General features: G+C 46.0%; 1 protein-coding gene across 1 annotated transcript in view; it reads left to right on the top strand.

The window, feature by feature from the left end:
* The window catches only part of LOC139369000 (laminin, alpha 5), a 224,535-nt gene that overhangs the window by 66,867 nt on the left and 136,948 nt on the right, over positions 1-20,720 (top strand). The window contains exon 3 of the mRNA XM_071108558.1: positions 10,262-10,379. Coding sequence (XP_070964659.1) covers positions 10,262-10,379 — 118 coding nt within the window. The remainder of the gene's footprint in view (positions 1-10,261; positions 10,380-20,720) is intronic.

Genomic DNA, 20,720 nt, shown 5'->3' with positions numbered 1-20,720 from the left:
GCCTGTCATCTGGAGGGAAAACCTGTCATCATATGGAGAGACTGGGCCTGTCATCTGGAGGGGAAACCTGTCGTCATATGGAGAGACTGGGCCTGTCATCTGGAGGGGAAACCTGTCTTCCTATGGAGAGACTGGGCTGTCATCTGGAGGGAAAACCTGTCTTCATATGGAGAGACTGGGCCTGTCATCTGGAGGGAAAACCTGTCTTCCTATGGAGAGACTGGGCCTGTCATCTGGAGGGAAAACCTGTCTTCATATGGAGAGACTGGGCCTGTCATCTGGAGGGAAAACCTGTCTTCATATGGAGAGACTGGGCCTGTCATCTGGAGGGAAAACCTGTCTTCATATGGAGGGACTGGGCCTGTCATCTGGAGGGAAAACCTGTCTTCATATGGAGAGACTGGGCCTGTCATCTGGAGGGAAAACCTGTCTTCATATGGAGAGACTGGGCCTGTCATCTGGAGGTCTTCATATGGAGAGACTGGGCCTGTGGAGGGAAAACCTGTCTTCATATGGAGAGACTGGGCCTGTCATCTGGAGGGAAAACCTGTCTTCATATGGAGAGACTGGGCCTGTCATCTGGAGGGAAAACCTGTCTTCCTATGGAGAGACTGGGCCTGTCATCTGGAGGGGAAACCTGTCTTCATATGGAGAGACTGGGCCTGTCATCTGGAGGGAAAACCTGTCTTCCATATGGAGAGACTGGGCCTGTCATCTGGAGGGAAAACCTGTCTTCCTATGGAGAGACTGGGCCTGTCATCTGGAGGGAAAACCTGTCTTCATATGGAGAGACTGGGCCTGTCATCTGGAGGGAAAACCTGTCTTCATATGGAGAGACTGGGCCTGTCATCTGGAGGGGAAACCTGTCTTCAAATGGAGAGACTGGGCCTGTCATCTGGAGGGAAAACCTGTCATCATATGGAGAGACTGGGCCTGTCATCTGGAGGGGAAACCTGTCTTCATATGGAGAGACTGGGCCTGTCATCTGGAGGGGAAACCTGTCTTCATATGGAGAGACTGGGCCTGTCATCTGGAGGGAAAACCTGTCTTCATATGGAGAGACTGGGCCTGTCATCTGGAGGGAAAACCTGTCTTCATATGGAGAGACTGGGCCTGTCATCTGGAGGGAAAACCTGTCTTCATATGGAGAGACTGGGCCTGTCATCTGGAGGGAAAACCTGTCTTCATATGGAGAGACTGGGCCTGTCATCTGGAGGGAAAACCTGTCTTCATATGGAGAGACTGGGCCTGTCATCTGGAGGGAAAACCTGTCTTCATATGGAGAGACTGGGCCTGTCATCTGGAGGGAAAACCTGTCTTCATATGGAGAGACTGGGCCTGTCATCTGGAGGGAAAACCTGTCTTCATATGGAGAGACTGGGCCTGTCATCTGGAGGGAAAACCTGTCTTCCTATGGAGAGACTGGGCCTGTCATCTGGAGGGAAAACCTGTCTTCATATGGAGAGACTGGGCCTGTCATCTGGAGGGGAAACCTGTCTTCATATGGAGAGACTGGGCCTGTCATCTGGAGGGAAAACCTGTCTTCCTATGGAGAGACTGGGCCTGTCATCTGGAGGGAAAACCTGTCTTCATATGGAGAGACTGGGCCTGTCATCTGGAGGGAAAACCTGTCTTCATATGGAGAGACTGGGCCTGTCATCTGGAGGGAAAACCTGTCTTCATATGGAGAGACTGGGCCTGTCATCTGGAGGGAAAACCTGTCTTCCTATGGAGAGACTGGGCCTGTCATCTGGAGGGAAAACCGGTCTTCCTATGGAGAGACTGGGCTGTCATCTGGAGGGAAAACCTGTCTTCATATGGAGAGACTGGGCTGTCATCTGGAGGTAATACCTGTCTTCATATGGAGAGACTGGGCCTGTCATCTGGAGGTAATACCTGTCTTCATATGGAGAGACTGGGCCTGTCATCTGGAGGTAATACCTGTCTTCATATGGAGAGACTGGGCCTGTCATCTGGAGGGAAAACCTGTCTTCATATGGAGAGACAGGGCCTGTCATCTGGAGGGAAAACCTGCCTTCATATGGAGAGACTGGGCCTGTCATCTGGAGGGAAAACCTGTCTTCCTATGGAGAGACTGGGCCTGTCATCTGGAGGGAAAACCTGTCTTCATATGGAGAGACTGGGCCTGTCATCTGGAGGGAAAACCTGTCTTCATATGGAGAGACTGGGCCTGTCATCTGGAGGGAAAACCTGTCTTCCTATGGAGAGACTGGGCCTGTCATCTGGAGGGAAAACCTGTCTTCATATGGAGAGACTGGGCCTGTCATCTGGAGGGAAAACCTGTCTTCATATGGAGAGACTGGGCCTGTCATCTGGAGGGAAAACCTGTCTTCATATGGAGAGACTGGGCCTGTCATCTGGAGGGGAAACCTGTCTTCCTATGGAGAGACTGGGCTGTCATCTGGAGGGAAAACCTGTCTTCATATGGAGAGACTGGGCCTGTCATCTGGAGGGAAAACCTGTCTTCCTATGGAGAGACTGGGCCTGTCATCTGGAGGGAAAACCTGTCTTCATATGGAGAGACTGGGCCTGTCATCTGGAGGGAAAACCTGTCTTCATATGGAGAGACTGGGCCTGTCATCTGGAGGGAAAACCTGTCTTCCTATGGAGAGACTGGGCCTGTCATCTGGAGGGAAAACCTGTCTTCATATGGAGAGACTGGGCCTGTCATCTGGAGGGAAAACCTGTCTTCATATGGAGAGACTGGGCCTGTCATCTGGAGGGGAAACCTGTCTTCATATGGAGAGACTGGGCCTGTCATCTGGAGGGAAAACCTGTCTTCATATGGAGAGACTGGGCCTGTCATCTGGAGGGGAAACCTGTCTTCAAATGGAGAGACTGGGCCTGTCATCTGGAGGGAAAACCTGTCTTCCTATGGAGAGACTGGGCCTGTCATCTGGAGGGAAAACCTGTCTTCATATGGAGAGACTGGGCCTGTCATCTCGAGGGGAAACCTGTCTTCATATGGAGAGACTGGGCTGTCATCTGGAGGGAAAACCTGTCTTCATATGGAGAGACTGGGCCTGTCATCTGGAGGGAAAACCTGTCTTCCTATGGAGAGACTGGGCCTGTCATCTGTATGGAAAACCTGTCTTCATATGGAGAGACTGGGCCTGTCATCTGGAGGGGAAACCTGTCTTCATATGGAGAGACTGGGCCTGTCATCTGGAGGGAAAACCTGTCTTCATATGGAGAGACTGGGCCTGTCATCTGGAGGGAAAACCTGTCTTCATATGGAGAGACTGGGCCTGTCATCTGGAGGGAAAACCTGTCTTCCTATGGAGAGACTGGGCCTGTCATCTGGAGGGAAAACCTGTCTTCCTATGGAGAGACTGGGCCTGTCATCTGGAGGGAAAACCTGCCTTCATATGGAGAGACTGGGCCTGTCATCTGGAGGGAAAACCTGTCTTCATATGGAGAGACTGGGCCTGTCATCTGGAGGGAAAACCTGTCTTCATATGGAGAGACTGGGCCTGTCATCTGGAGGGAAAACCTGTCTTCATATGGAAAGACTGGGCCTGTCATCTGGAGGGAAACATGCCATTATATTTGAAAAGACCATAATATTTCCCTGTCGGAACTTCATGCGATGATGCGTGGTGATTTCCCCTCTCTCATTTTAACGGGTTTTATAGTGGTATGTTTGAGAGGACTTTGTAATAACTATAGACAACATGTCATTGGAGTGCAGATCTGTGCATAGACTCTAGAACCCCAGGGACAGGAACTCTAGAACCCCAATGATAGGAACTCTACAACCCCAGGGACAGGAACTCTAGAACCCCAATGATAGTAACTCTACAACCCCTGGGACAGGAACTCTACAACCCCAGGGACAGGAACTCTACAACCCCAGGGACAGGAACTCTAGAACCCCAGGGACAGGAACTTTAGAACCCAGGGACAGGAACTCTAGAACCCCAGGGACAGGAACTCTAGAACCCCAGGGACAGGAACTCTAGAACCCCAGGGACAGGAACTCTAGAACCCCAAGGTGAATAGTACAGGCTCCATTGATATTTATTTGATTGATTATACATTTTGTTAAATCCACTTCAATCAGTGTAGAGATGAAGGGGAGGAGACGGGTTAAAGAAGGAGGTTAAAGAAGGTTAAAGAAGGATTTTTGAGACAATTGAGACAGATTGTGTATGTGTACCATTCAGAGGGTGAATGGGCAAGACTAAATATTTAAGTGCCTTTGAAAGGGGTATAGTAGTTGGTGCCAGGCGCACCAGTTTGTGTCAAGAACTGCAATGCTGCTGGATTTTTCACGTTCAAAGGCATTCAGCCAGCTTGACACAACTGTGGGAAGCAATGGAGTCAACATGGACCAGCATCCCTGTGGAACGCTTTCAACACCTTGTAGAGTCCCACGCCCCGACGAATTGAGGCTGTTTTGAGGGCAAAAGGGGGTACAACTCAAAATTTGGAAGGTGTTCTTAATGTTTTGTACACTCAGTGTCTATAGATATACTGTAGTGTCTATAGATATACTGTAGTGTCTATAGATATACTGTAGTGTCTATAGATATACTGTAGTGTCTATAGATATACTGTAGTGTCTATAGATATACTGTAGTATCTATAGATATACTGTAGTGTCTATATATACTGTAGTATCTATATATACTGGAGGAAGTGGACTTCTAAGTACATAATAGATGGCACTCATCCATCTAGGACTTCCTGGGATTTACTGGGACTTACTGGGACTTACTGGGACTTCCTGGGAATGCCCCTGCTTTTTGTGACCTCACCAGCCACGACACCCCCTAGCCCTCAGCCCTTTCTACCCCTTCTACCCTCAGCCCTCCAACCCCTTCTACCCTCAGCACCTCAACCCCTTCTACCCTCAGCACCTCAACCCCTTCTACCCCAGTCCTCAGCACCTCACCCCCTTCTACCCCCAGTCCTCAGCACCTCAACCCCTTCTACCCCCAGTCCTCAGCACCTCAACCCCTTCTACCCCCAGCCCCCCAACCCCTTCTACCCCCAGCCCCCCAACCCCTTCTACCCTCAGCACCTCAACCCCTTCTACCCCCAGCACCTCTGCACCTCAACCCCTTCTACCCCCAGCCCCCCAACCCCTTGTACCCTCAGCACCTCAACCCCTTCTACCCTCAGCACCTCAGCACCTCAACCCCTTCTACCCCCAGTCCTCAGCACCTCAACCCCTTCTACCCCCAGTCCTCAGCACCTCAACCCCTTCTACCCCCAGTCTTCAGCACCTCAACCCCTTCTACCCCCAGTCCTCAGCACCTCAACCCCTTCTACCCCCAGTCCTCAGCACCTCAACCCCTTCTACCCCCAGCCCTCCCGGTCTAGCCCAGCATGGAGTGGTAAAGGGAGACCTGATTGGTTCTAGTCTGTCTCCAGGGTTTGATAAAGGGAGACCTGATTGGTTCTAGTCTGTCTTCAGGGTATGGTAAAGGGAGACCTGATTGGTTCTAGTCTGTCTCCAGGGTATGGTAAAGGGAGACCTGATTGGTTCTAGTCTGTCTCCAGAGGAGGGTAAAGGGAGACCTGATTGGTTCTAGTCTGTCTCCAGAGGAGGGTAAAGGGAGACCTGATTGGTTCTAGTCTGTCTCCAGAGGAGGGTAAAGGGAGACCTGATTGGTTCTAGTCTGTCTCCAGAGGAGGGTAAAGGGAGACCTGATTGGTTCTAGTCTGTCTCCAGGGTATGGTAAAGGGAGACCTGATTGGTTCTAGTCTATCTCCAGGGGTTCGACACGGGTCGACAGAGTAGACAGACAAGACATAAATATTGTCTGGATGAATATATATACTGTACTGTATCCATGTGCTGGGCTGACATTGGTTGTCTTGGACAAGACAGACAGACAGACAGACAGACGGGCACAGCAGTGACTCCATTATTATGTATCCTTTGTATCTCTCCTTTGTATCTCTGTAGAGCCTGAGATACTCCACCCTAAGACGTCCACCCACTCAACATCTGTCATAGGACAGGAGAGATGGGAGGACAGCGGGTAGGACAGGTGGGAGAGGGGAGGAGAGGAAAGGGCAGGACGGGAGAGGGGATGGGAAGAGGGGGGAGGAGAGGGGGAAGGAGAGGAGAGAGGAGGAGGGAGGAGAGGGGAGGGGAGGAGGGGGAGGAGAGGAGGAGGACAGTGGGTAGGACACAGGGAGAGGGGAGGTGAGGAGGAGGGAGGAGAGGGGAGGGGAGGGGAGGATAGGATAGGAGGGGTTAGGAGAGGCAGAGAGGGGAGGAGGGGGAGAGGAGGAGAGGTGGAGAGGGGAGGAGAGGGAGGGGGAGGAGAGGAGAGGAGAGGCGGAGAGGGGAGGCGGAGAGGGGAGGAGAGGTAGAGAGGGGAAGGGGGAGGGTGGAGGAGAGAAGAGGGGAGGGGAGGATAGGATATCTATGTCTGCTAAATGACTCACTACTGTAAGTCTCTCCATAAGGGCACAATGTGAAACCCAAATGCAGACACAGAAGGCAGATGGTTGAGCTCTGATATTTATTATAACAAAATTGGGGAGGCAAAAGGCAGGTCGGGGACAGGTGAGAGTTCATAAACCAGGTCAGAGTCCAAACAGTACCAAGGGATAGGCAGGCTCGAGGTCAGGACAGGCAGAGTGGTCAGGCAGGCGGGTTCGGCGCCAAGACAGGCAAGTGTCAAAACCAGGAGGGCTAGGAAAAATCAAAGACTGGGATCTAGGAAAAAACGCGGGTTGACTTGGCAAAACAAGACGAACTGGCACAGAGAGACAGGAAACACAGGGATAAATACACTGGCACAGAGAGACAGGAAACACAAGGATAAATACACTGGCACAGAGAGACAGGAAACACAGGGATAAATACACTGGCACAGAGAGACAGGAAACACAGGGATAAATACACTGGCACAGAGAGACAGGATACACAGGGATAAATACACTGGCACAGAGAGACAGGAAACACAGGGATAAATACACTGGTACAGAAAGACAGGAAACACAGGGATAAATACACTGGCACAGAGAGACAGGAAATACAGGGATAAATACACTGGCACAGAGAGACAGGAAACACAAGGATAAATACACTGGCACAGAGAGACAGGAAACACAGGGATAAATACACTGGCACAGAGAGGAAACACAGGATAAATACATACAAAGAGACAGGAAACACAGGGATAAATACACTGGCACAGAGAGACAGGAAACACAGGGATAAATACACTGGAAACACAGGGATAAATACACTGGAGAGACAGGAAACACAGGGATAAATACACTGGCACAGAGAGACAGGAAACACAGGGATAAATACACTGGCACAGAGAGACAGGAAACACAGGGATAAATACACTGGCAGGGATAAATACAGAAACACAGGGATAAATACAGTACAAAGAGACAGGAAACACAGGGATAAATACACTGGCACAGAGAGACAGGAAACACAGGGATAAATACACTGGCACAGAGAGACAATAAACACAGGGATAAATACACTGGCACAGAGAGACAGGAAACACAGGGATAAATACACTGGCACAGAGAGACAGGAAACACAGGGATAAATACACTGGCACAGAGAGACAGGAAACACAGGGATAAATACACTGGGGACTAATGGGGAAAACAAGAGGAACTGACACAGAGAGACAGGAAACACAGGGATAAATACACTGGCACAGAGAGACAGGAAACACAGGGATAAATACACTGGGGACTAATGGGGAGAACAGGACCACATCTGGGGGTGGGTGGAGACAATCACAAAGACAGGTGAAACAGATCAGGGCGTGACGCTCTCTGGATAAGAGTCTGCTAAATTACCAGGAAGTAAATGGAACACTTTCCATGCTAATGAAGCCTTTTTGAATTTGAGTTTGAGAGAGGGTCTTCGAGAAGCATGCAGGGAGTGGTATGTTCTAGACTTATTCTGAGGAGACTGTCAGCCTGTCTCTCCTGTCTGGTAGTCTTGTCTCTATAGACTTATTCTCAGGAGACTGTTAGCCTGTCTCTCCTGTCTGGTAGTCTTGTCTCTATAGACTTATTCTCAGGAGACTGTCAGCCTGGCTCTCCTGTCTTGTATCTCGTCCATCAGGCAGCTCTCTCTAGCGATTATGTTATTCTGTGGATGATGAGGTTATCTCTGACATGTACATAGAGAGAGAGACAGAGTGATGTGACTGGTCAGAGAGACAGAGAGGCAGAGTGATGTGACTTGTCAGAGAGACAGTCTCCCTGTCTCCCTGTATCTGATAACACACTGTCCAGGTCCCCTCCCTGTCTCCCTGTCTTCCTGTATCTGAGAACACACTGTGACTTTGCCCTGTGGTCATGTTACTCTGACCTGGGCGTGCTTTGATCGTCTGGGGTCACTCTCTCCCTGAGGATCTCTCTCTTCCTCTATCTTCCCTTGAGATCAGACTGTAAACTCCCTTTGGCCTGTGACATTCTGACCTGGGCGTGTGTGAGACGGAGTCACCTCCTTCCCTGTCTTCCCTCTTTCGCTCTCTCTCTACCTCTCTCCTTTTCTTTCCTTCCCAATCCCTCTCTCTCCCCCTGCCTCAGGTGTCAACAGGCCCATCGGTCATCCCTCCGTTCCTCTCCTCTCCTCTCCCCTCTCCTCTCCTCTCCTCTTCTCTTTCCTCCTCTCCTCTCCTCTCCTCCTCCCCTCTCCTCTTCTCTTCCCTCTCCTCTCCTCCTCCCCTCTCTTCTCCTCCTCCCCTCTCCTCTCCTCCTCCCCTCTCCTCTCCTCCTCCCCTCTCCTCTCTCCTCTTCCCTCCCCTCTCCTCTCTTCCTCAGCTAATCACCATGATAACCTGGGGCAGGATTCAGAAATGCACTACCAACTCCCGAAGGAATGTGTACAGTAATTAACCCCAAAGGGATATTGAGTGTGTGGGTAGGTGCCTGGGTGGCTGGCTGGCTGGGTGGATGGGTGGGTGGGTGGATGGATGGGTGGCTGGCTGGCTGGGTGCCTGGATGGGTGGCTGGCTGTGTGGATGGGTGGCTGGCTGGCTGGATGGGTAGATGGATGGATGGATTGCTGGATGGGTAGCTGGCTGGATGGGTGGCTGGCTGGCTGGCTGGCTGGCTGGCTGGCTGGCTTGGCTGGCTGGCTGGATGGGTGGCTGGCTGGATGGATGGATCGCTGGCTGGGTGGGTCGGTGGGTGGGTGGATGGGTGGCTGGCTGGCTGGGCGGTTGGGTGGATGGGTGGCTGGCTGGCTGGCTGGCTGGGTGGGTGGATGGATGGATCGCTGGCTGGCTGGGTGGCTGGCTGGCTGGCTGGCTGGCTGGGTGGGTGGCTGGGTGGCTGGCTGGGTGGGTGGCTGGCTGGCTGGCTGGCTGGGTGGGTGGATGGATGGATCGCTGGCTGGGTGGGTAGATGGATGGATGGGTGGGTTGCTGGCTGGCTGGCTGGGTGGCTGGCTGGCTGGCTGGCTGGCTGGATGGGTGGCTGGGTGGGTGGCTGGCTGGGTGGGTGGATGGGTGGCTGGCTGGCTGGGTGGTTGGGTGGATGGGTGGCTGGCTGGCTGGCTGGGTGGGTGGATGGATGGATCGCTGGCTGGTTGGGTGGCTGGGTGGATGGATGGATGGATCGCTGGCTGGGTGGGTGGATGGATGGATGGATGGGTGGCTGGCTGGCTGGCTGGCTGGATGGGTGGCTGGGTGGCTGGCTGGGTGGGTGTGGGGGTGGATGGATCGCTGGCTGGCTGGGTGGGGGGGTGGATGGATCGCTGACTGGCTGGGTGGGTGGGTGGGTGGATGGATGGATCGCTGGCTGGGTGGGTGGATGGATGGATGGATGGGTGGGTGGCTGGCTGGGTGGCTGGCTGGGTGGGTGTGGGGGTGGAGGGATCGCTGGCTGGCTGGGTGGGGGGTGGATGGATCGCTGGCTGGCTGGCTGGCTGGGTGGGTGGGTGGATGGATGGATCGCTGGCTGGCTGGCTGGGTGGGGGGGTGGATGGATCGCTGGCTGGCTGGCTGGCTGGGTGGGGGGGTGGGTGGATGGATCGCTGGCTGGCTGGCTGGGTGGGTGGGCGGATGGTTCGCTGGCTGGCTGGCTGGGTGGGTGGATGGATCGCTGGCTGGCTGGGTGGGGGGGCGGATGGGGGGGCCCTAGCCCTCTAAGTGATGGCGAAAGATCGACAGATCCTCTTTTCCAAATAACTATTTCACCCCCCACCCCACCCCCCACCCCACCCCCACATGTTTCACTTAGATAACTGTTTTGAACGTATTTAACAGTCCCTCTTCTTTCTCCATGGCAGCTCTTCCACGTGGCCTATGTCCTCATCAAGTTTGCCAACTCTCCTCGACCAGACCTGTGGGTGCTAGAACGTTCCACTGACTTCGGAGAGACCTACCAGCCGTGGCAGTTCTTCGCCTGTGAGTGAGATATGTATTACGTTTCGATTCCAATTTTTATTTGCGATTTGATGTTCAGAACATTTTGCTGACTAGATATCTGCTGCAGAGAGACGAGAGAAAATGAGTTTTGATCAGACATGGAAATAGAAGTGGTGAAAACACATTGGCTCACTATTTCAAAATGAAGATGGAGAACAAAGCTATAGGATGGAAACTACCGGAGGGTTTTGGAGCAGGTACAACTTCCAGTCAAATATGGATGTGTAACATCTTCCAGGTACAGCCAACTAGGGAAAGCTAACGCTACCTGGCAACAACAACAAAAAACGATACTTGGAGTCAAACTACCGATATGTCGTCCAAAAAATAATATTGAGATTTTCCCCCATCACTACGTGCTCCTATGAGTAGAACTATGATACAAATTGTACTTGCGGTTCCTGAACATCGAAAAGAAAAGGAAGACAAGGCTCAGGAAGAGGATTAGGTTTGTGTGTTTGTGTCTGGGGGCCTGGAAGTTCAACTCCTGTGTTAGTTTTAACCCCTTGTGTGATTGGTTGTGTGTGATTGGTCGTGTGTGATTGGTTGTGTGTGATTGGTTGTGTGTGTTTGGTTGTGTGTGATTGGTTGTGTGTGATTGGTTGTGTGTGATTGGTTGTGTGTGTTTGGTTGTGTGTGATTTGGTTTGTTTTGGAATAACCCTGAGGGCAGAGGGGGGGTGGCCTCTCACAGAGCTGCTTCCACCTGACTGGCGGCACCAGCTGTCAATCAATAGGAAGGAGACAGGAACATTCCGAGCATTGTTGCCCGCCCACCTCAGCGGCGGTACAGATACAACCTCTACCTCAGAGCTCAATATTTGAGACGACACAGACAGGAGAAGATATTTACCGTGACTTCACTATTGACAGACAGGAGAAGATATTTAACTTCACTATTGACAGTCAGGAGAAGATATTTAACGTGACTATTGACAGACAGGAGAAGATATTTAACTTCCCTATTGACAGACAGGAGAAGATATTTAACTTCCCTATTGACAGACAGGAGAAGATATTTAACTTCACTATTGACAGACAGGAGAAGATATTTAACGGGACTATTGACAGACAGGAGAAGATATTTAACGGGACTTCACTATTGACAGACAGGAGAAGATATTTAACTTCACTATTGACAGACAGGAGAAGATATTTAACTTCCCTATTGACAGACAGGAGAAGATATTTAACTTCACTATTGACAGACAGGAGAAGATATTTAACTTCACTATTGACAGTCAGGAGAAGATATTTAACTTCCCTATTGACAGACAGGAGAAGATATTTAACTTCACTGTTGACAGACAGGAGAAGATATTTAACTTCACTGTTGACAGTCAGGAGAAGATATTTAACTTCACTATTGACAGACAGGAGAAGATATTTAACTTCCCTATTGACAGACAGGAGAAGATATTTAACTTCACTATTGACAGACAGGAGAAGATATTTAACTTCACTATTGACAGACAGGAGAAGATATTTAACTTCACTATTGACAGACAGGAGAAGATATTTAACTTCACTATTGACAGTCAGGAGAAGATATTTAACGTGACTATTGACAGTCAGGAGAAGATATTTAACGTGACTATTGACAGTCAGGAGAATATATTTAACTTCACTATTGACAGTCAGGAGAAGATATTTAACTTCACTATTGACAGTCAGGAGAAGATATTTAACGTGACTATTGACAGTCAGGAGAAGATATTTAACTTCACTATTGACAGACAGGAGAATATATTTAACGGGACTTCACTATTGACAGTCAGGAGAAGATATTTAACTTCCCTATTGACAGTCAGGAGAAGATATTTAACTTCACTATTGACAGACAGGAGAAGATATTTAACTTCACTGTTGACAGACAGGAGAAGATATTTAACTTCCCTATTGACAGACAGGAGAAGATATTTAACTTAACTATTGACAGACAGGAGAAGATATTTAACTTCCCTATTGACAGACAGGAGAAGATATTTAACTTCCCTATTGACAGACAGGAGAAGATATTTAACGGGACTTCCCTATTGACAGACAGGAGAAGATATTTAACTTCCCTATTGACAGACAGGAGAAGATATTTAACTTCCCTATTGACAGTCAGGAGAAGATATTTAACTTCACTATTGACAGACAGGAGAAGATATTTAACGTGACTATTGACAGACAGGAGAAGATATTTAACTTCACTATTGACAGACAGGAGAAGATATTTAACTTCACTATTGAAAGACAGGAGAAGATATTTAACTTCACTATTGACAGACAGGAGAAGATATTTAACTTCACTATTGACAGACAGGAGAAGATATTTAACTTCCCTATTGACAGACAGGAGAAGATATTTAACTTCACTATTGACAGACAGGAGAAGATATTTAACTTCCCTATTGACAGACAGGAGAAGATATTTACCTTCCCTATTGACAGACAGGAGAAGATATTTAACTTCACTATTGACAGACAGGAGAAGATATTTACCGTGACTTCACTATTGACAGACAGGAGAAGATATTTAACTTCACTATTGACAGTCAGGAGAAGATATTTAACGTGACTATTGACAGACAGGAGAAGATACTTAACATGACTTCACTATTGACAGTCAGGAGAAGATATTTAACTTCACTATTGACAGACAGGAGAAGATATTTAACTTCACTATTGACAGTCAGGAGAAGATATTTAACATGACTATTGACAGACAGGAGAAGATATTTAACTTCACTATTGACAGCTAGGAGAAGATATTTAACGGGACTTCACTATTGACAGACAGGAGAAGATATTTAACTTCACTATTGACAGACAGGAGAAGATATTTAACTTCCCTATTGACAGACAGGAGAAGATATTTAACTTCACTATTGACAGACAGGAGAAGATATTTAACTTCACTATTGACAGTCAGGAGAAGATATTTAACTTCACTATTGACAGTCAGGAGAAGATATTTAACTTCACTATTGACAGACAGGAGAAGATATTTAACTTCCCTATTGACAGACAGGAGAAGATATTTAACTTCACTGTTGACAGACAGGAGAAGATATTTAACTTCCCTATTGACAGACAGGAGAAGATATTTAACTTCACTATTGACAGACAGGAGAAGATATTTAACTTCACTGTTGACAGTCAGGAGAAGATATTTAACTTCACTATTGACAGACAGGAGAAGATATTTAACCTGTTGCGACGACCAAACCCGGATCCGGGATTCTATTTATAGACCTAAGCTCATTACCATAACGCAACGTTAACTATTCATGAAAATCGCAAATGAAATGAAATAAATATGCTAGCTCTCAAGCTTAGCCTTTTGTTAACAACACTGTCATCTCAGATTTTCAAAATATGCTTTTCAACCATAGGAAAACAATCATTTGTGTAACAGTAGCTAGCTAGCATAGCATTTAGCGTTAGCATTAGCGTTAGCATTAGCGTTAGCATTTAGCAGGCAACTATCACAAAAACAAGTAAAGCCTTCAAATAAAATAACTTACCTTTGAAGAACTTCTGATGTTTTCAATGAGGAGACTCTCAGTTAGATAGCAGATGCTCCGTTTTTCCAAAAAGATTCTTTGTGTATTAGAAATAGCTCCGTTTTGTACATCACATTTGGCTACCAAAAAAAAAAAAAAAAAAAAAAAAAAAAACGAAAATTCAGCCCTCAAAACGCGAACTTTTTTCCAAATTAACTCCATAATATCGACTGAAACATGGCAAACGTGGTTTAGAATCAATCCTCAAGGTGTTTTTCCACATATCTCTTCAATGATATATCCTTCGTGGAAGCCTGGTTTCTCCTTGCTCTCAAATGGAAAAATAATTGCACCTGGCTTTACGCTCCAATTTCGACGCAGGGACACCAGGCGGACACTTGGAAAATGTAGTCTCTTATGGTCAATCTTCCAATGATATGCCTACAAATACGTCACAATGCTGCTAACACTTTGGGGGAACGACAGAAAGTGTAGGCTCATTCCTTGCGCAATCACAGCCATATAAGGAGACAATGGAAAACAGAGCTTCAGAAATTCTGATCATTTCCTGGTTGATGCATCATCTTGGTTTCGCCTGTAGAATGAGTTCTGGGGCACTTACAGACAATATCTTTGCAGATTCTGAAACTTCAGAGTGTTTTCTTTCAAAAACTGTCAAGAATATGCATAGTCGAGCATCTTTTCGTGACAAAATATCGCGCTTAAAACGGGAACGTTTTTTATCCAAAAATGAAATAGCGCCCCTAGAGATCAAAGAGGTTAACTTCCCTATTGACAGACAGGAGAAGATATTTAACTTCACTGTTGACAGACAGGAGAAGATATTTAACTTCCCTATTGACAGACAGGAGAAGATATTTAACTTCACTATTGACAGACAGGAGAAGATATTTAACTTCCCTATTGACAGACAGGAGAAGATATTTAACTTCCCTATTGACAGACAGGAGAAGATATTTAACTTCCCTATTGACAGACAGGAGAAGATATTTAATGTGACTTCACTATTGACAGTCAGGAGAAGATATTTAACGGGACTTCACTATTGACAGACAGGAAGAAGATATTTAACGTGACTTCACTTCCTCGTAGGTAAAATTGGACACGGTAAAAGCAGTTAGTAGTCTGAGAGATGAGGGACCCTGGGCCTCCTCTTAGACTAACAGTATTGTCTGTACAAGAGAGACCCTGGTTGTTTGGATCCTGGACGCTGATTGGTTGATAAAAAAAAAACACCATGACATGTTAATCTCATAACTCCATTGTCCCGCAGCTCAGCCAGGAAATTCAGAAACTTCATCTCCTTTGTTGGAAAAAAAAACTTATACACATAATTTTTCGATGCTACTATTTGGTTTGCAGCAGTTTGAGGGTTGTAAAACGACCAGCCTGCTTGGGTAGCAACTTCAGAACGCAAAAACAAATGTACTATTTTTTTGAATGGTCTTCTTTTTATTTAATTAAATGTATTGACCGAAGATATCACAATACACCAGCAGTAGTATTGTACCTGTATACATGATTATAAGTACTATTATTATTGTTACTGAAATACTGTACCACTATGGCAAAATCAACTAATTGTATTTCATGCCAAAAAGGCCATCTGAATTTGAATTTGAGAGAGCGAGCAGAGAGAGAGAGAAAGAGAGAGAAAGAGAGTGAGAGCGAGCTGAGAGAGAGCGCAAAGAGAGAGAGAGGGAAGAGAGGGAGAGCTCACCTCTTGGCCACAGTACAGTGGACTATATGATTACAGACATTGACCCTTTCTCTCTCAGCCCCATTCACTGTCAAGCCACGAACACCTCTGTCTGATCACAGACAAATTACGTTGTTCCTCAAAAGAACAGACATGGAATCAACCACACATTTACAGCCCAGTAAGCTGTACAACATCAGACATTTACAGCCCAGTAAGCTGTACAACATCAGACATTCACAGCCCAGTAAGCTGTACAACATCAGACATTCACAGCCCAGTCAGCTGTACAGCATCAGACATTCACAGCCCAGTAAGCTGTACAACATCAGACATTCACAGCCCAGTAAGCTGTACAACATCAGACATTCACAGCCCAGTCAGCTGTACAACATCAGACATTCACAGCCCAGTCAGCTGTACAACATCAGACATTCACAGCCCAGTCAGCTGTACAACATCAGACATTCACAGCCCAGTCAGCTGTACAACATCAGACATTCACAGCCCAGTAAGCTGTACAACATCAGACATTCACAGCCCAGTAAGCTGTACAACATCAGACATTCACAGCCCAGTAAGCTGTACAACATCAGACATTCACAGCCCAGTAAGCTGTACAACATCAGACATTCACAGCCCAGTCAGCTGTACAACATCAGACATTCACAGCCCAGTCAGCTGTACAACATCAGACATTCACAGCCCAGTAAGCTGTACAACATCAGACATTCACAGCCCAGTAAGCTGTACAACATCAGACATTCACAGCCCAGTAAGCTGTACAACATCAGACATTCACAGCCCAGTCAGCTGTACAGCATCAGACATTCACAGCCCAGTCAGCTGTACAACATCAGACATTCACAGCCCAGTCAGCTGTACAGCATCAGACATTCACAGCCCAGTAAGCTGTACAACATCAGACATTCACAGCCCAGTAAGCTGTACAACATCAGACATTCACAGCCCAGTCAGCTGTACAACATCAGACATTCACAGCCCAGTAAGCTGTACAACATCAGACATTCACAGCCCAGTCAGCTGTACAGCATCAGACATTCACAGCCCAGTCAGCTGTACAACATCAGACATTCACAGCCCAGTCAGCTGTACAGCATCAGACATTCACAGCCCAGTAAGCTGTACAACATCAGACATTCACAGCCCAGTAAGCTGTACAACATCAGACATTCACAGCCCAGTCAGCTGTACAACATCAGACATTCACAGCCCAGTCAGCTGTACAACATCAGACATTCACAGCCCAGTCAGCTGTACAACATCAGACATTCACAGCCCAGTCAGCTGTACAACATCAGACATTCACAGCCCAGTCAGCTGTACAGCATCAGACATTCACAGCCCAGTCAGCTGTACAGCATCAGACATTCACAGCCCAGTCAGCTGTACAGCATCACACATTCATACAGATGGGCCCAAAACAGCACAGAAAAATACCAGGAAGCAACCTGTCATCGAAATATCCAAACACTCTTAGATAACTTTCTGGAGACCACATTCACTCACAGTGAAGAAGGCATCAATCTGGCAGTACAAAACATCAACTATATATTCAGGCAAACGGCAAAAGAAGCACAACTGAAATGGATAAAAAACAAAACAAAAAAAAGATCACAGATGACAACTGGTTTGATGCAGATTGTAAAATTATTAGGAAAAAACTTAGATCACTATCCAACCAAAAGCACAGAGACCCAAATAATGGTGAATTACACCTTCATTACTGTGAGACTTTGAAACTCTATAAACGTAACACTCAGAACCAAAAATGCACAGTACAACAGCAAGCAGCTGACACTAATTGAACACTAACAACTTCTGGCAAAATTGAAATAAACAAAATATTTAAAAAACACAAGAGGAATTAGCGATACAAAATGGTGACATATGGACAACCCATTTTAAAACACTCTACAACACCGTTCAAATTGACACAAACGCAGAACAGCATCAAATTCATGAGGAGTTGAATGGATTAGAAAAAGCTATAAAGGACAATCAACATCCACTGGACTCCCCAATTACTGACCAGGAGCTCTATAAGAAACTAAACTATTACTGACCAGGAGCTCTATAAGAAACTAAACTATTACTGACCAGGAGCTCTATAAGAAACTAAACTATTACTGACCAGGAGCTCTATAAGAGACTAAACTATTACTGACCAGGAGCTCTATAAGAAACTAAACTATTACTGACCAGCAGCTCTATAAGAGACTAAACTATTACTGACCAGGAGCTCTATAAGAAACACAACTATTACTGACCAGGAGCTCTATAAGACACTAAACTATTACTGACCAGGAGCTCTATAAGACACTAAACTATTACTGACCAGGAGCTCTATAAGAAACTAAACTATTACTGACCAGGAGCTCTATAAGAAACTAAACTATTACTGACCAGGAGCTCTATAAGACACTAAACTATTACTGACCAGGAGCTCTATAAGAAACTAAACTATTACTGACCAGGAGCTCTATAAGAGACTAAACTATTACTGACCAGGAGCTCTATAAGAAACTAAACTATTACTGACCAGCAGCTCTATAAGAGACTAAACTATTACTGACCAGGAGCTCTATAAGAAACAAAACTATTACTGACCAGGAGCTCTATAAGACACTAAACTATTACTGACCAGGAGCTCTATAAGACACTAAACTATTACTGACCAGGAGCTCTATAAGAAACTAAACTATTACTGACCAGGAGCTCTATAAGAAACTAAACTATTACTGACCAGGAGCTCTATAAGACACTAAACTATTACTGACCAGGAGCTCTATAAGAAACTAAACTATTACTGACCAGGAGCTCTATAAGAAACTAAACTATTACTGACCAGGAGCTCTATAAGACACTAAACTATTACTGACCAGGAGCTCTATAAGACACTAAACTATTACTGACCAGGAGCTCTATAAGACACTAAACTATTACTGACCAGGAGCTCTATAAGAAACTAAACTATTACTGACCAGGAGCTCTACAAGACACTAAACTATTACTGACCAGGAGCTCTATAAGACACTAAACTATTACTGACCAGGAGCTCTATAAGACACTAAACTATTACTGACCAGGAGCTCTATAAGACACTAAACTATTACTGACCAGGAGCTCTATAAGACACTAAACTATTACTGACCAGGAGCTCTATAAGACACTAAACTATTACTGACCAGGAGCTCTATAAGAAACTAAACTATTACTGACCAGGAGCTCTATAAGAGACTAAACTATTACTGACCAGGAGCTCTATAAGAGACTTCAGGCCCTCAAATTTAAAAAGGCAGGAGGACCTGATGGCATCCTAAATGAGATGCTCAAACTCACCAGTGCAAAATTTCAATTGGCTATATTAAAACTGTTTAATTTGATACTGAGTTCAGGTTATTTCCCTGACATCTGGAATCAAGGACTCATAACCACAATCTTTAAGAACAGCGACAAATATGACCCTAACAATTCCAGAGGCCTTTGTGTGAACAGTAACCTGGGGAAGGTTTTCTGTAGTATTATCAATGTAAGAGTTCTAAACTTCCTTAATAAACACAATGTCTTGAGTAAAAGACAAATTGGATTTATACCAAAACATTGCACAACTGATCATATTTAAACCCTACACACCCTGATAGATCAACATGTCCACCAAAATAATACCAAAATATACGCTTGCTTTATCAACTTCCAAAAAGCATTTGATTCTATTTGGTATACAGGACTGCTCTACAAAGTTATTGAAAGTGGTGTAGGGGGTAAAACATATGACATAATTAAATCAATGTATACTGGCAATACGTGCAGCATTAAAATTGGCAAGAAAATAACAGAATTCTTTAACCGGGGCGGGGCCTTCGCCAGGGTTGCAATCTGAGCCCTGCACTCTTCAATATTTACATTAACGAATTGGCCACTATTTTAGAAAAATCCTCTGCCCCTGGTGTTAGTCTCCACAAATCAGAAGTTAAATGCCTACTTTTCGCAGATTACTTATGCCTGCTGTCACCCACAGCACATGGCCTACAGCAGAGCCTGGACCTGCTAGAGCAGTACTGCCAGACCTGGGCCCAAAAATACTAAAATAATGATTTTTCAGAGAAGATTCAGATCTTAGGGAATTAGCCCAAAGTTCTCAATTGATACAAAATATAGAGAATTGCACACACTACAATAACGTAGGTTTAAATACTGTATATAGAGTACTGCACACACTACAATTACTGAGGTTTAAACATAAGCTCAATTGGACACCTTAACGAGGCAGCGAATGAACAGAGAGAAGGCACACAGGGCATTCTACGCCATTAAAAGCCAATTCAAATTGAAATACCTATTAAAATTTGGCTAAAACTAATTGAATATGTCATTGAACCAATTGCACTTCATGGCAGTGAGGTGTGGGGTCCACTTGCAAAACAGGATTTCATCAAATGGGACAAACACCCCATTGAAACCCTGCATGCAGAGTTCTGTAAGATTCTCCTACATGTCCAGAGGAAAACTACAAACAATGCATGCAGGGCAGAATTAGGCCAATATCCACTAATAATAAAAACTCAAAAAAGAGCAATTAAGTTTTGGAAACATCAAACACAGTGACCACCTCTCATATCATTACCAAGTCCTGTAATGAGCTGAGCAATGAAAAGAGTCCCCTCATCCAGCTGGTCCTGGGGCTGAGTTCACAAACCTGTTCTACTAACACACTGAATCCTCAGGACCAGAACATCCAATCAATCAGAATAAACCAAATTACAACACAGTCAAAACAAAACTACATTGCTTATTGGGAGACACAAGCACAAACACAAAGCAAAATGCAGTGCTATCTGGCCCTAAATCGACAGTACACCGTGGCTAACTATTTGACCATGGTTACTAATCAAAACCTTAGAAAAACCTTGACAAAGTACAGGCTCAGTGAGCACAGCCTTGCCATTGAGAAGGGTAGACACAGGAAAACCTGGTTCCCTGTAGAGGAACAGCAGAACCTGAGAAGGAGCTGCATTTCCTGACTAATTTGAAACCTTTATTCAATGTATGGTTATTGTATGGTTATTTAGACCCTTGGTTGTTG

The sequence above is a fragment of the Oncorhynchus clarkii genome, chromosome 16, assembly GCF_045791955.1.
Source record: "Oncorhynchus clarkii lewisi isolate Uvic-CL-2024 chromosome 16, UVic_Ocla_1.0, whole genome shotgun sequence".
Classification (NCBI taxonomy): Eukaryota; Metazoa; Chordata; class Actinopteri; order Salmoniformes; family Salmonidae; genus Oncorhynchus; species Oncorhynchus clarkii.
Note: the sequence above shows the minus strand (reverse complement) of the source record. Positions and strands in the feature narration are given on the sequence as shown.